A 13,409-nucleotide genomic window follows, 5' to 3' on the forward strand; every position below is an offset into this window, starting at 1 on the left:
GTATCAACATGGAAAGCTCCCTGAGGCATTGTGAAGGGCAAAAAAAAAGCAAGGTAGATGAATACTACATCTAATAATTTTTTTTTTAAGATTTTATTTATTTATTTGACAGAGAGGGAGACAGCAAGAGAGGGAACACAAGCAGGGGGAGCAGGAGAGGGAGAAGCAGGCTTCTTGCCAAGCAAGGAGCCCGATGTGGGGCTCGATCCCAGAACCCTGGGATCATGACCTGAGCCGAAGGCTGAGCCACCCAGGTGCCCCTACATCTAATAATTTTTAAAACTATGTTAAAAACAAAACAAGACATACTTTTGTTTTACATATTTCTCTACATACTAATACAGTGTGTAGATACATTCATAAGACCTAGACAGAGACAGACCAATCACATACAGTGAGTCTCTGAAAAAAGAGACTCAGGGTGGACATGTGGTTTTCAAGATTTGTGCTGTTTGCATCTTAATGAATAGGTACTGATGAGTTCTTTAGAGAATGAAATTTAAATATCTTTTTTAAAGTTATGCTTTTATTCACTGGCTTTCACTCTTTTCGTCTTCTCAAGTCTTGGCAAAATGCACTGTCTCATCTATAAAGAGCCACAGCGTTTGAGGGCACATTTTTCTCAGCCTGGTCTTCTACCCATCAACATACAGATGTCCTCTCTTGTACTACCTACACACCTGCCCACATGGGCTCTGTAAGGGGGGGAGACAATAACTGGATTTATAATTTTGACAAATAAATATATAACTGTAGTGGTAAGGAATTATTTTACCTAAATATTGTTAGAGAAGTTGATTTTTGTTTTCACCTTAATATTCTTCTATTTTCCCATTATACAATGATTCATGCATTAACTATCCAATTGGAAAAAAGTCTAAAGCAGTGATCTCAATGGAGATGATTTTGCATACACACACATACCACCACCCCCAGCCCCCAGCACATTTTTCAATGTCTGGGGACATTTTTGGTTGTCATAACTTGGGGCATGGCTGCTACTAGCACCTATTAGGTAGAAACCAGGGATGCTGCAAAACATCCCACATTGCACAGGATAGCCCCCCCGCCCCCATGGCAAAAAAATTATCTGGCCCAAAATGTCACTAGTGCCAAAGTTGAGAACCCCTAATATAAATATACCACACGTAAGTAACATATCCCTATTTATGTTCCACTTACTTGTTTCGTTTGCTTCTTTGATTATATAACAGGCAGAGGGAGAGCCTTGGCTCTTACCTGGACAATGAACTGGTAGAGCATAACCAGGCTAACCAGCATGGTGATGTTGGCCAACAGAGAGAAAATGGACAGGGCTCGGAGGTTCCTGACAAAAACCAGCAGCACCAGGAAGGGCAGGAAGCTGAGCATGTAGAGTCGTGAGTCCATGGTGGGCGTCAGAATCACTGTCTCATTGTTGTGGCAGTTGTTAGTGGTCCCATTGGCTGCTTCTATCACCTAAATTGAGGGGAAGAAATGCGACAGAAAGGGCCTCTCAAATGGCAAAGGCCAGTGTACCTCCCACCAAAAGGGGCTCCTAACTAAAGGCTCCGTATGTGAACAAGGCCATACAGAAGCCCGCAGCCGGTGAACAATCTTCCAAGATCTTCATAATTGTCATCAGTAGCCCAACTGTCACAGCTGGGTTTGATCATATCTTACCTAATGACAGGAGGCTAAACAAGGTATCTTGAAGTTTCTCAACACCCTAGGTCTTTAGATGAAATTAAGCAAAAGACACTATTCTATGTAAGATGTTAAAAATCTTAATTCTTTTGTTGACCAAAGCTGGCTTAGAAGGAATCCTAAACTAAAAGTCCACTCATCTCTTGCCATTATTTTTTTTTTTTTTAAACCAGGGCCCTACCTGTTTAAAGTTGTCAGCCAGAAAGACAAAATAGACACAGCAGAATCCCAGCTGCGTGACGATCAGGAAGAAGTCCACAATGTGCCTGCAGATGGCGGAGGGAAGAATACAAAGATCAGGAGGGTAAAAAGCAAGATTCCCAGGGACATATGTGTTTGAACAGTGCTTTCTCCCAGGTCATCACAGACCCTTCCCACCAGGTGACAAGGATGAGTGTGCCCTGATAAGAGGAGAAATTGTGCTAGGTGCCACCAGTCTGGAGCTTTGGAGGAAGGTGAAGAAGGTCCTGTGTGGTGACTGAGGTCCCCTTCCTATGTCTTGTGTGGAACGCTGCATGGGGTCAGGCAATCCCAAGATCAGAATGGCCAGAGCAGAGCATACACACCAGGACCACAGACCAGTCCCTCTGTCCTCCTCCCTTCGGCCTGCCTATGCCACCTGACACTGTTTGTTCTAAAACTACAGGGAGCCCTCAGCATAAAGCCCAGGAAGTAGACCCCTTCACCATCTCTTTCTATAACTTGGATCCAAGAACCAACCTACTCTCAACATAAATACACAGGAACGGATGTTCCAGAACAGACTGCTGGTGGAAGCGCTGTTACAACAACAGCTGGTGACAACCTAAAGGGTCATCGAAAGGAAAATGACGAAATGACAGACCATTCTTAAATGGAGCAATATACAGCAGGGAGAAAGAATATGTTACACCCATATGTGCTGACAGAGATACGTCTAGGATGACCTTCAATAGAAAAAAAAAATTTCGAAATAGTATGCACAGTATGGTCAATTTGTGTAAAAAAAAGGTTAAGAACATGTGTATGTTTGTATACATACAGAAAATTCCAGAAGTATACCCATGCGACTGTGACCAGCATATACTTTTATTTTTCACTTTATGAATGCCCATTTTGCTCAAAAACAATTTTTTTTTTTTACCATGAACACACATTAACTTCATTAAAGAAAGAAAGTAAGGGAATAAGGAAGGAAGGAACAGGGATGGGGAAAGAGGGGTGGGAGCTGGGCATAAAGAGAGAAAACAGAGGGGAAGATAGGAGAGAAGAGAAAAACGATGGAAAGGAGGGAGGAAGAAAGACTCAATCACCAGCCAACCAGCCAACCAGTGGTGGCCCCTTGGCACTATGGCTTCTCCCAGTCACAGAGAATGACCCTGCTGAAAGAATCGCAAAATAAACCTGCATCACAGGAGGAAGCTGACTACGTGTGAACTATAAAAGCCTCCCGATGACCAAGAAGTTTTCCTGGAGAACAGAGCTTTGATGTAGCTTTAAATTTAAAAAGAATAGAGGGGCGCCTAGGTGGCTCAGTCGGTTAGCATCTGACTCTTGATTCCGGCTCAGGTCATGATCTCAGGGCCTTGAGACGGAGCCCCACCTCGGGCTCCGTGCTCAGCGGGGAGTCCGCTTGAGATCCTCTCTCTCCTTCTGCCCACCCTCATGCACACAAGTGCACTCTCTTTCTACCTCTCTCTCAAATAAATAAATAAATCTTAAAAAAAAATAAAAAAGAATAGAAAAAGGAATCTGCACCTAATGATATCAATTCTTTACCTATACACATATCATTTACTCAAACAGGAAACAAAAATTAGATATTTCCCTCTAGGCATATGAAAAGTTACCATAAGGAGAAATTTCCAAACACCCCCCATCTCCTGAAATGTGTCTTTCCCCAATAAACCATTGGTTCTAGCTCAGCTCATCTCTTCCTTGAAGACTTCCTTCTCCTGCCCAGTGTCCTTCCCTTAAAGCACCTATCGTGTGCACTTCTCATCTGGCACAGGCAATAGTCCTTAAATCTCCTCCCTGTCTGAGTTTCTAGGATGCACTGCTAGCTCATGATACTCTCTCTACTGGTATAGACTATTCCTGATCTCTTGTCCTCAAGCTTCCCACACATCCTTCTCCTTACAGAGACTACATGCCCCTAGAGAGCCAGGACCACATAATTTACCCCAGGAGGAGCCCTCCTCCCAATACCCAGAATTGTTCTGCACCACTTATAAGAGAGTGCTTAAATATCTTTACTTAACAAATGAGTGAATTAAAAAACAATCACTCGTCAGAGACTGCCAAAGCTGGAACGGCCAGTTTACCAATGAGGAAACCAATGACCAGAGAAGAAAGGGGTCACAGAGCCAAGGTCACCAGATGACTGCTGGCAGATCTGAGCTAGAAGCCAAATCCACAGACCCAATGCTCTTTCCACTGCTCATACTACCTGCCACATCTCTCCTCCCTGTCTGAAGGCCTCCACTCTGGGAGTTCACAGCAGCAACAAAAGAGAAAACTGGTTACCTTCCCCAGTGTGCGTGGTTCCGGAGCCAGGAGCTGGGGCTGGATTCCAGTCCATACATCACTGTATCCCCATAGTCCACGAAGGGCTTGTTCAGTCTGGGGTTGGGGAGAGGAAGGGCAGAGTATGTGGGTTTGACAATAAGTGACAGAACAAAGGTAGCTCACTGAGACCGGGGCCAGTTCCCCACCTGTCACCCTGGAGAAGCCATTGAGTCCTGCATCTAATGCCTTCAAGGACCAGAAAATGTTAAGTCGACAGGCCAGTTACTTTCTTATAATTAACAGCCACCTGGTAGAATCATTTCAGTGGGGTAAATACTACAAAGCACATGGAAGTAGAATGTGGTCTCTGTCCTCTGGACATAACTAAATATAACAGATGACAACAAACTGAAAAAGAACACAAAAATAACCAGGGAAAGGGAGTGCTGCAATAATTAGCAGTCACCTTTAGCTAGCACAAAGAATTTAGAGTGGTCTGCCTAAGTTCTCTCTTTCAGTGCTAGTAACAGAACCCAAAAGGACAATTTGGCAGCTTAGAGGGCTCTCACCTGCGGCAGAAGTGGTGAGCGCATTTCACCAGGATACCCATGCAGTGCACAGCTACAAGGCCTATCACCAGCAGGCTGAGGGGACCCATCTGGAGACAGGTGTTGCGGACAAGAAAGAGAGAGACAAGCAGGTAGAATTAGGAGTGAGCCCATGGAGACTGGATTTGGAAGTGATCAAAACGTTACTAAGGCACCTTCCAGTGACAGAACTTCTGGCACAGCATTACAGAGAGAAATGTGATCATGGAGATCAGCTTGGTGAGAAGGGCACCATCTGAACCTTAGCACGCCTTCAAAAGAGTTAACCTCGTGGAACAGAATGACACAAGATAAGGCTGTTCCAAAACAGCTATAAATCAGCCAAACAGAAGGCTCCTGTGGTCTGGAAAGAAGAGACAGGTGAAGGGGTGGAGGGAAGGGGAAAGTTCTCATTAGAGCAATGCCAGACCAGGAAAAACGGCCCTTAGCTAAGGGCCATCCACATCTCTGAGCTATCTCCAGCTCTAGAGAAACCAAATGGCTTTAGATTATAGCCTATAGGGGATGAATCATAAAAGAAAAAGTAAAATTCTCAGAGTTGGCCTCCTAGGGGTGGGGTGTGGAAGGACTATGTAGAAAACTAACAAACTTCTGTTACTAATTCATTAGTTAATATTATTGATAGAAACTCTCTGAGACATTTTAAGTACATCCTCCTCACCACAGAGTAAGCGCCAGGAGGGCAAGAATCTCCTTTTTATTCACCAATAATATTCAGAGCCTAGAACAACATCTAACACACAGAAGGCCCTCAATAAATATGTTTAAGTGAATGAACACCTGAATTTTGCTCTTTCTTCAGCTGAATTAAAAAGCTCTCCATTTTTAAATGTTTTAAATGAGATAGATTTTAAAAAAACACACACCATCTCCTAAAATTTGTCATGATTCTTCCCTCTGCCAATGCAGACACTTACCAAGATGCCAGCATTTTTCACTGCCAGAGGCAGCCCCAGGAGTCCTGTGCCAATGTTGCCTTTTAACAGGTGGATCAAAGTCTGGAACCATCTGAAGTGGGAAGAAAGTAGACAAGGGCACGTTAACAATAATGATAGCTAACATTTATTAATCATGTAGCACTGTGCTAAGTGCTTTCATGCATTATCTCATTCAATTTCCACAACAACCCTATGAGATATGTATTTACTTTATGGATGAGGAAGACACTTGCTCAAGGTCACACACCTAGTAAAGAGTTTGGTCAGGATTCAAACCCAGGCAGTCTGACCCCCGAGTCCTCTCCTGGCCTCTGTGCTGTAAGCTCTGTTCCCTGTGGCATCTCCAAGAACCCCAGCTCTCTTGGAGATTAGACCAGAGGGACACCAGGGCTCTCTGTAGGCACTTTATCCTTTCCTAGTGGCTCTGGCCTATGTTTCACCAGAGCTGTCCACTGTAAAGACTCAGATCCAAAACTGCAACAGAGGATGACAAGCTAAGTGTGAAGTACAGACACTGGTGTAAGAGAAGGATGAGGGAAATAAAAAATAGAAGCCCAGAACCCATAACAGAAAATGTTATGCGAAGTAAACAGATCAAAAGGAATATGGTACCACAATCAGCCAGTCCCTGGTGTACTTTGTGTTTAAAAAAAGTCCGGTGATGGGTATTAAGGAGGGCATGTACTGCATGGAGCACTGGGTGTTACACAAAAACAATGGATCATGGATCACCACATCAAAAACTAATGATGTATGTATGGTGACTAACATAACATAATTAAATTAAATTAAATTTGAAAAAATTAAAAAATAAATAAAAAATTAAAAAAGTCAAATGCCAGAGTCCTAGGAATGGAGAAGCCCTCTTCAAATGTCACCTAATTTATCCTTCTGCTTTGAGGACAGATTTTCCCCTCACCTGTTATACAGACTGTCCACCTCAAGCTGTAATTATAAAGCCTTTCATGCATCCTCATTCATTTTGTCACTCAGCAAATACTATCCGTTATATGTAAAACATTGTGTTAATACAGTGGTAGAAGTAAGTATGAATCAGATATGGGCCTCAGTCTCTAGAAATTAATAATGTCTCAATAGAAATAAGGCAGATACATTAATAACCACCCAGACAGAAAGATGTCTTCTTAAGAAGTGCCCAGGAACAGTGCTCAGGGAGGGGGAGGGGGAAGCAGGTGAGGGTTCACAGAGGGGAGACCTGAGCTGAGCCCAGCAGGATAGGCAGAGCTTGCCAGTGTGCCCATGGCGAAGAAAGGCCTGGGAACACAAGCCCAGAGAGAGACTCGGGGCACCAACATAGAAGAGTGTGTCAGTTTTGTGGTCACTTGGGTGGGGTGACGGTGAGCAATCTGTAGAGAATGGGAACTCCTCAAAGGACTGACAGCAGAGAAGTACCCTCATCTGCTGCATTTTCTATCCTGTTACCCCTAGGATACAAAACAGGTCAAATACAGCATCACTTTGCCCCCAATCACAGACTCATTCAAGATTTGGCCTCTGGCACTGTCTGGAAATTCTTTTGCACAAATACCCTAAATCCCTCCTAAATGATGCTTCCATACATTTCTTCACATCTGCAATTCAGTAGCAACTGAAAGCAAATAAGAGGTGTTAACTCATAAAGACCATAATAAATATGACCTCTCTACACTCTGAAATGGAATTTTACTTTTGGTAACCTTTCTCCTACCTCCAGGAAGAAAACCTCTTGACCTTCCTACTGTCCCAAAGCTCTTCAGGAAAGATCAAGAAAATGTCTTTGAATCTAAATGAGAAAAGGCTGAGCACTCTCCTGGACTATCCTGGGGAAACAGCTTAAGGACCAAGGGTACAGGGGTGACTCCTTCATTATCAGCAGCCAAGGGACCAATAAATTATGGGCAGGGCGATGGGCCAAACAAATGTCTATCTTAGCAAATGTTTGATCCACTCAGGCAAAAAGTAAGCACTATAGCAAAACTCACCTGCCTACCAGAGGCCTCCCCAAAATGCCTCTGAGCTGGGTTTTGTAGGAGATCACGTCCCTTTTAGCCCTGGCTCTGCCAGTTAACTCCATATGACAATTCCCCTCCCTTGTCTGGACCTTTGTCTCTCAGCTGTAGAATGAGGGGACTGGATAGGACAGCATACTTGCCAACATCTCTTCAGCTCTAAAACACCAGGATTCTAGGCAACTGGCTAACATTTTTCTTTTTAATCATTGGCCCCAAGCTTGGATCACCCAAAACCACAGGGTATCACAAAATAAACTCCATAGACTGCAAAGTCTTAACTATGGGGGATATAGGGAGGGAAACTTGCAAATCTCTATAGTTCTGTTTATGTTCTAAATCAGTAGTTTTTACACTTTTTTTTCTTGGAGCCCTTTATATACTTATAAATTATTGAGGATACCAAATAGCTTTGCTTATATGAATTATGTCTGGTGATATACATTACAAGTAAAAGTTGAGAAATTAAAAAATATTAATTACTTAAAATAACAAATTACATGTAAATATAAATAACAGATTTTTTAAACTGTTATAATTTTTTTGAAGATTTTTATCCATTTATTTGAGAGAGTGAGAGAGAGCAAGCGAAAGAGCACAAGGGGGGGAAGGGTAGAGGGACAGCAGACTCAATGCTGAGCAGGGAGTCCGACACGGGGCTTGATCCCAGGACTATGGGATCACAACCCAAGCCAAAGGCAGACACTTAACCGACTGAGCCACCCAGGTACCCCTTAAATTGTTATTATTTTTTAAAATAACAGATTTTTAATGAAAAGTAATTCTATTTTCCAAAATAAAAAATGGCATTAATTTACTTTTTCTGCAAACCTCTTTAATGTTTTGCTTGATAGCTGGATTATCTACTTCTTCATTCAATCTGTTGTGATATGTTGTTTTGGTTGAAGTACATAAAGAAAGTCTGTCCTCATACAGACATGCAGTTGGAATGTGTTTTAATAGTCTCTTCAGACAATAGTGGTAATTTTCCTTTGATACTACATCAAAATTCGACACGTGGTTGTTTCTTAGAAGTTAGTTATAATGTGGAGTCTGAACTTTTCAAGATCCTATCACATTAAAACCTACCGGTGATCTTGTCCTTCAAATGGATCTTTTACTCATGCACAATTTTCTAGTATCACACTGGCCATTTGGAAGATACTAGTTCCCTCAATTATGCAGATCTTCCAAATGCTGGCATATTTCATTATACAGTATCTGAAAAAATCCCATTTATTAATATCACTGATCTCATCAGAAGTCTTTAAGTAGAAGGAAGCTGTCAAGCTCAGTGTTGGATACTAGTTTTTTTTTCTAGTTTTGCTTGAAAGCTCAAATTTTACTGTGGACAACAAATACCATTGGTTGTTTTTTCTTGAGGTGATGGTCTCATTCCTTTCATTTTCAAGAAATGAACTACTCAGTACTGCCAAATACTCAGGCCTGAATAACCTACAGTTCGTTAGTTCTTCCTAGCAAAAATAGTGCTCTATGAAAAATTTAAAAAGCAGCTAGTTCAGTTCACAATTCCAGTAATCACTCAAGGTCTTGTCCTTGAGACAAGTATCATATTTGGTAGGCAGTAGAAGTATTTCAGGTCTACTTCTCATTTGGTCACGCAGATTATTTAAAACTCTGTACTGAAGGGTTAGGTAATAAAATGAGTTATTTGACTGCTTCATCAAGGACCTGCTTAAGTGAAATTGGCTTATGCTTTGCACATGTGTGGCAACAAAAAATACAATGACTAGTATAAGTTGGTGGCACTGCCCTGGTTTATGCTAATGTATCAGCAATTTTACCCACCACTGCTGCTGAACTATCCGTGTAAACGTCAACAGTGAAAAGACAAATAACATCTTAGCATTACTATGAAAATAATTTCAATTTCACAGCCTTCTTGCAATGGTCTTGGAAACCCCAAAGGGTCTGAGGACCACACTTTGCAAACAGCTGCCCTAGATAACCTAGAGAAAGCAGTTTCAGTCAACTGGATTCTCAGCCTGCCAGCCTGGGCAAAAAGTATCAAAGCTCGATCAACAGCTGGTATAATGTGACCCAATAGGGCAAGAAGAAAAACTTGCCCAACAGAATAAAATGAGGCTGTTGTCAAAGCAGTCAATAGCTTGACAACATCAAGTTAGGAAATAACCTCACTAAACACACCATTATGGAAGTGTCTGGGCTTCCTATCTGCAACCCCGATTAGGGATTTTCACTGAATCTCTAACCCTTAGAAGAGCCAGTTTATGTGCATGCATGTACTTTATTCCTTGTATTTTGTTCCTCATACTTTGTTCTGCGTTCTTTGCTCCTTGGCAAACTAGATAACAGGGTGGGGCAAGGCACAATAGACAAGAAATCCAGCTCAAAAACTTATCTCTAACACTCTGACATATCAGAAATTCACGAGGGCTAACACAGTCACCTGAATCAGCTTACACCTTAAGCACACCTGGCACGTTTTCTACACATAAATGCTTACGTGGATCCAGGCCCCAGGCAAGTACTCAACCAACCCTCCAAATCCAAGGGAGAACTTTCCCCAGGTCACTTGCGATACCTAATCTCATTTACAGATGGGTTTTCCTGGTTCCATATACCACAACATCAGGGCAGGATGGGCCCTCACAACAAATCATACCCTGGAAAACATGCCAATACAAGCCCAAGGAAGGTATCTCCTGATTTTCTCAATTTCTAACAAGCAAGGAGAAATAATTTTAGGTTGACTACTAGTTATAACCCAATGTGAAAAAAGAATAGCTAACAGGCATACATTACTTTCAATACATACAAAACCTGTGAACTACAATCCTGAAGTTCCTAGTGGTTGGTTTTGAACTTCAGAGAGGTCCCTTTAAAAATGAAAATGTAGGCCCCATATGGCAAGCATTGCACAGACAAGCTGATGCCTGAGAACAAGAAGGAGCAAAAACTGGAAGGAAACTATGGAGACAGAAGCTCAGAAGTATTTCACCTCTGAAGGGAAGCTATCACATGCCATTGGCTGCATCTGGAGGTCCTTCTGCCTGGGGGCAGCCAACTGAGTGGACAGGTTAGGAAAACAGGGGAAAGATGGTCCTCACTGCTGCCAGTTGTTTTCTATGCAATCTTTCCCATCAGCCAACACTGCAAGCAAATGGGGGAATCTATAAAAGCATGCCACATGAGAAATAAGCTATAGAGACTGAATCTTTAGGAGCAGAAATCAGCTAGTGCTAATGTGGACAGACCATATCCTCTAGTTCTATCCCAGTTCACAAGAGAAAATGCCCTGCTCCAAGGGAGACTGCAGCCAGAGGGAGCTTCACCAGTAATGACCTCCAAGAGAAGCTTCAATAGTCGGCTTGGGCAGTCACACAGGAAAGCGTAAGTCTAGCACATGAAGAATCCCTCGATAAGTCACACCCAACCCACAAGGGAACGCAGAAAGGATAATAGCTACACTTGGAGAATAAACAGAAAGGCCAAAAAAGATGGAATGCTGGGATCTAGAGAAAATATCAGGGGTTTGTTGAGATTCAGGATTGAGTCAGAGAAATCAATGGGGTAGAAAACACTCCTCTGAATCTTCTAATTCAAGTGGGTGATTAGCAGTCAGCACAGCTTCACAGTGGGGTCCTCAATTTTCTCTTACATTTGGGGAAACTAAGGCCCAGAGAGGGCCAAACTCCAACCAGATGAGTCATGAATGGGATTCAGTTTCTAGAGATAAGACTTACCCCTCCATAGGGAATGCTAGGCAGACCTCTTCTTTGCAACCTCAAATTTTGGGGGGGGGGGAGGGAAGAAAGAGAGAGAGTGGGGAGGGGAGGGGCAGAGGGAGAGGGAAAGAGAGAATCTTGAGGCTCGATCTCACAACCCTGAGATCATGACCTGGAGCCAAATCAAGAGTCTGATGCTTGGGCGCCTGGGCGGCTCAGTCGGTTGAGCGACTGCCTTGGGCTCGGGTCATGACCCTGGAGTCCCAGGATCGAGTCCCATGTCGGGCTCCCTGCTCAGCGGGGAGTCTGCTTCTCCCTCTGACCCTCTTCCCTCTTGTGCTCTCTCATTCTCTCTCTCTCAAATAAATAAATAAAATCTTAAAAAAAAAAAAAAAGAGTCTGATGCTTAACCGACTGAGCCACCCAGGCGCCCCTCAACCTTGAATTTTTTAAGTGCAGGAGAAATTATTCCTTCTTCCCTCTTACCACTTCTTCAGCCAAATGAACTGGCTGTTTGGTGATGGGGACAGAAGTCTAGGCGAGACTCTGCAAATGAAGCTTCCAATTGAGCCTAGAAGTATTTGAGGTTCTAGCACAGATGACCCATGGTCCTGAATTAAGAGAATGTTCTCTCTAGAAGTTTCTCTTATGTTCAGCACCAGCCTTCCAGGACCAACACAGCTGAAAGGAGCAAAGAATATATGGGAGGGACAGTGGCCAGCAAGGAACTCAAATCTCAGAGCTGTTGCTCACCCAATCTCTTTATATCTTCCTTCCATCTGTAAAACAGGGAATTGATAAAATAGGGGAGCAAAAATATCTCTAAGGGAGACTATGTTACTAATACAGAATGTAAAAACATGAGTCACACCCAGGAGGGAAGAAGAAATAGCTACTTACGTTGTGCTGTTATTTTCCCCAAACCGCTGGTAGGAGCCCTGGGACGAGAAGTTGTTTAGGCCTTCGGATGGGCTCTCCTCTGGGCTCACATCTGTGGAGCTGTAGTCGTGGTAGTCCTCATTCCGAAGTCTCTGCGTGGACATGGTAGCTGGGGGGACAGGGTCACTGCTAAGACCTCCAGCAGCTGGGGCCTTTAGCTCCAAGCCTGTGGTGGGCTCTGGGGCAGAAGCAGCCATTGTCACAGCAGCTCAGTGACCACTGCACTATGAATTAAATACAGTGACAGTGGCTGATACCAAGGGAAATGGGAAAAGTGCAAAGTACACTTGGGCGGGCTGAGCTCACTTGGCTTCTGTCTCCCAACCTTCTCAATGCCCCACTCATACATTTCTAAATTTACCATCACACACCTGGACAGAGCAAAGGTGAGGCACTGCGTGGGATGGGTGGGGGAAGATGTAGACAGGTGCTTCCGGGAAGCCTTCCCTGTTCCTTTGGTTGGGAGTACCTATCCACTCCTTTGAGCTGATTTCTTTGAACACTGAACAATAGTTATATTGTATCTATGTCCATCTTCCCCAGGAGTCAAGATCTCAGAGGATGAGAACCTGACTAGTCCTCACATCTTATTTTTCTCCTGCATGCATTAGAAAAAGGACCTTGTTGCATTCAAAAAATCCCCTCCAAATCATCCAATTCTGCTCAGATTCCCCACCAGGTTCCAGAGCCAACAGATGACTTCCTCTCTCTCTCTACACCATGACCTCTGGCCCATCCTGTTCTCTTTGGAGGTCACCAGTGACCCTCCTCCCCTGACCCCAGGACCCTTATCTTGCAATAAGCCAGAATTGCAAGCAGCTCAGAGGAAGAGCAGGAGCATGACAGGGCTGACCACTGGCCCTCATTTCAATCCTTCCCCTCCAGACTCTTTTTTATTTTTATGGATTTGCCAACTTTGTAAAGATGATGAAAGAAGAAACCCTTTCTGTTGTGTGCTGGGGAAGGATGGTGAGGGTATTGTCTCCAGGGTGGACTTTCTCAGTAATGTTACTACAGAAAAGAGAAGAACAA

At 43.3% G+C, this 13,409-nt stretch overlaps 1 protein-coding gene across 6 annotated transcripts in view; it reads right to left on the bottom strand.

Annotated features, from left to right (window-relative positions):
- Positions 1-13,409, bottom strand: part of SLC36A1 (solute carrier family 36 member 1) — a 67,564-nt gene that overhangs the window by 24,294 nt on the left and 29,861 nt on the right. For 4 of the 6 annotated variants that reach the window (XM_028106602.2, XM_028106603.2, XM_028106605.1 and 1 more), the window contains 6 exons: positions 12,339-12,486; positions 5,699-5,789; positions 4,743-4,831; positions 4,192-4,287; positions 1,868-1,952; positions 1,240-1,458 (listed from right to left, as the gene is read on the bottom strand). In XM_028106602.2, the coding sequence (XP_027962403.1) occupies positions 1,240-1,458; positions 1,868-1,952; positions 4,192-4,287; positions 4,743-4,831; positions 5,699-5,789; positions 12,339-12,486 (728 nt within the window). Of the gene's footprint in view, positions 1-1,239; positions 1,459-1,867; positions 1,953-4,191; positions 4,288-4,742; positions 4,832-5,698; positions 5,790-12,338; positions 12,575-13,409 lie in introns of those variants that run through there. The other 2 variants (XR_015768210.1, XM_088023492.1) reach the window with 1 other exon arrangement.

The sequence above is a fragment of the Eumetopias jubatus genome, unplaced genomic scaffold (genome assembly GCF_037043125.1).
Source record: "Eumetopias jubatus isolate StellerSeaLion01/CBP00866 unplaced genomic scaffold, mEumJub1_p1.0 scaffold_5, whole genome shotgun sequence".
In the NCBI taxonomy this organism is placed as follows: Eukaryota; Metazoa; Chordata; class Mammalia; order Carnivora; family Otariidae; genus Eumetopias; species Eumetopias jubatus.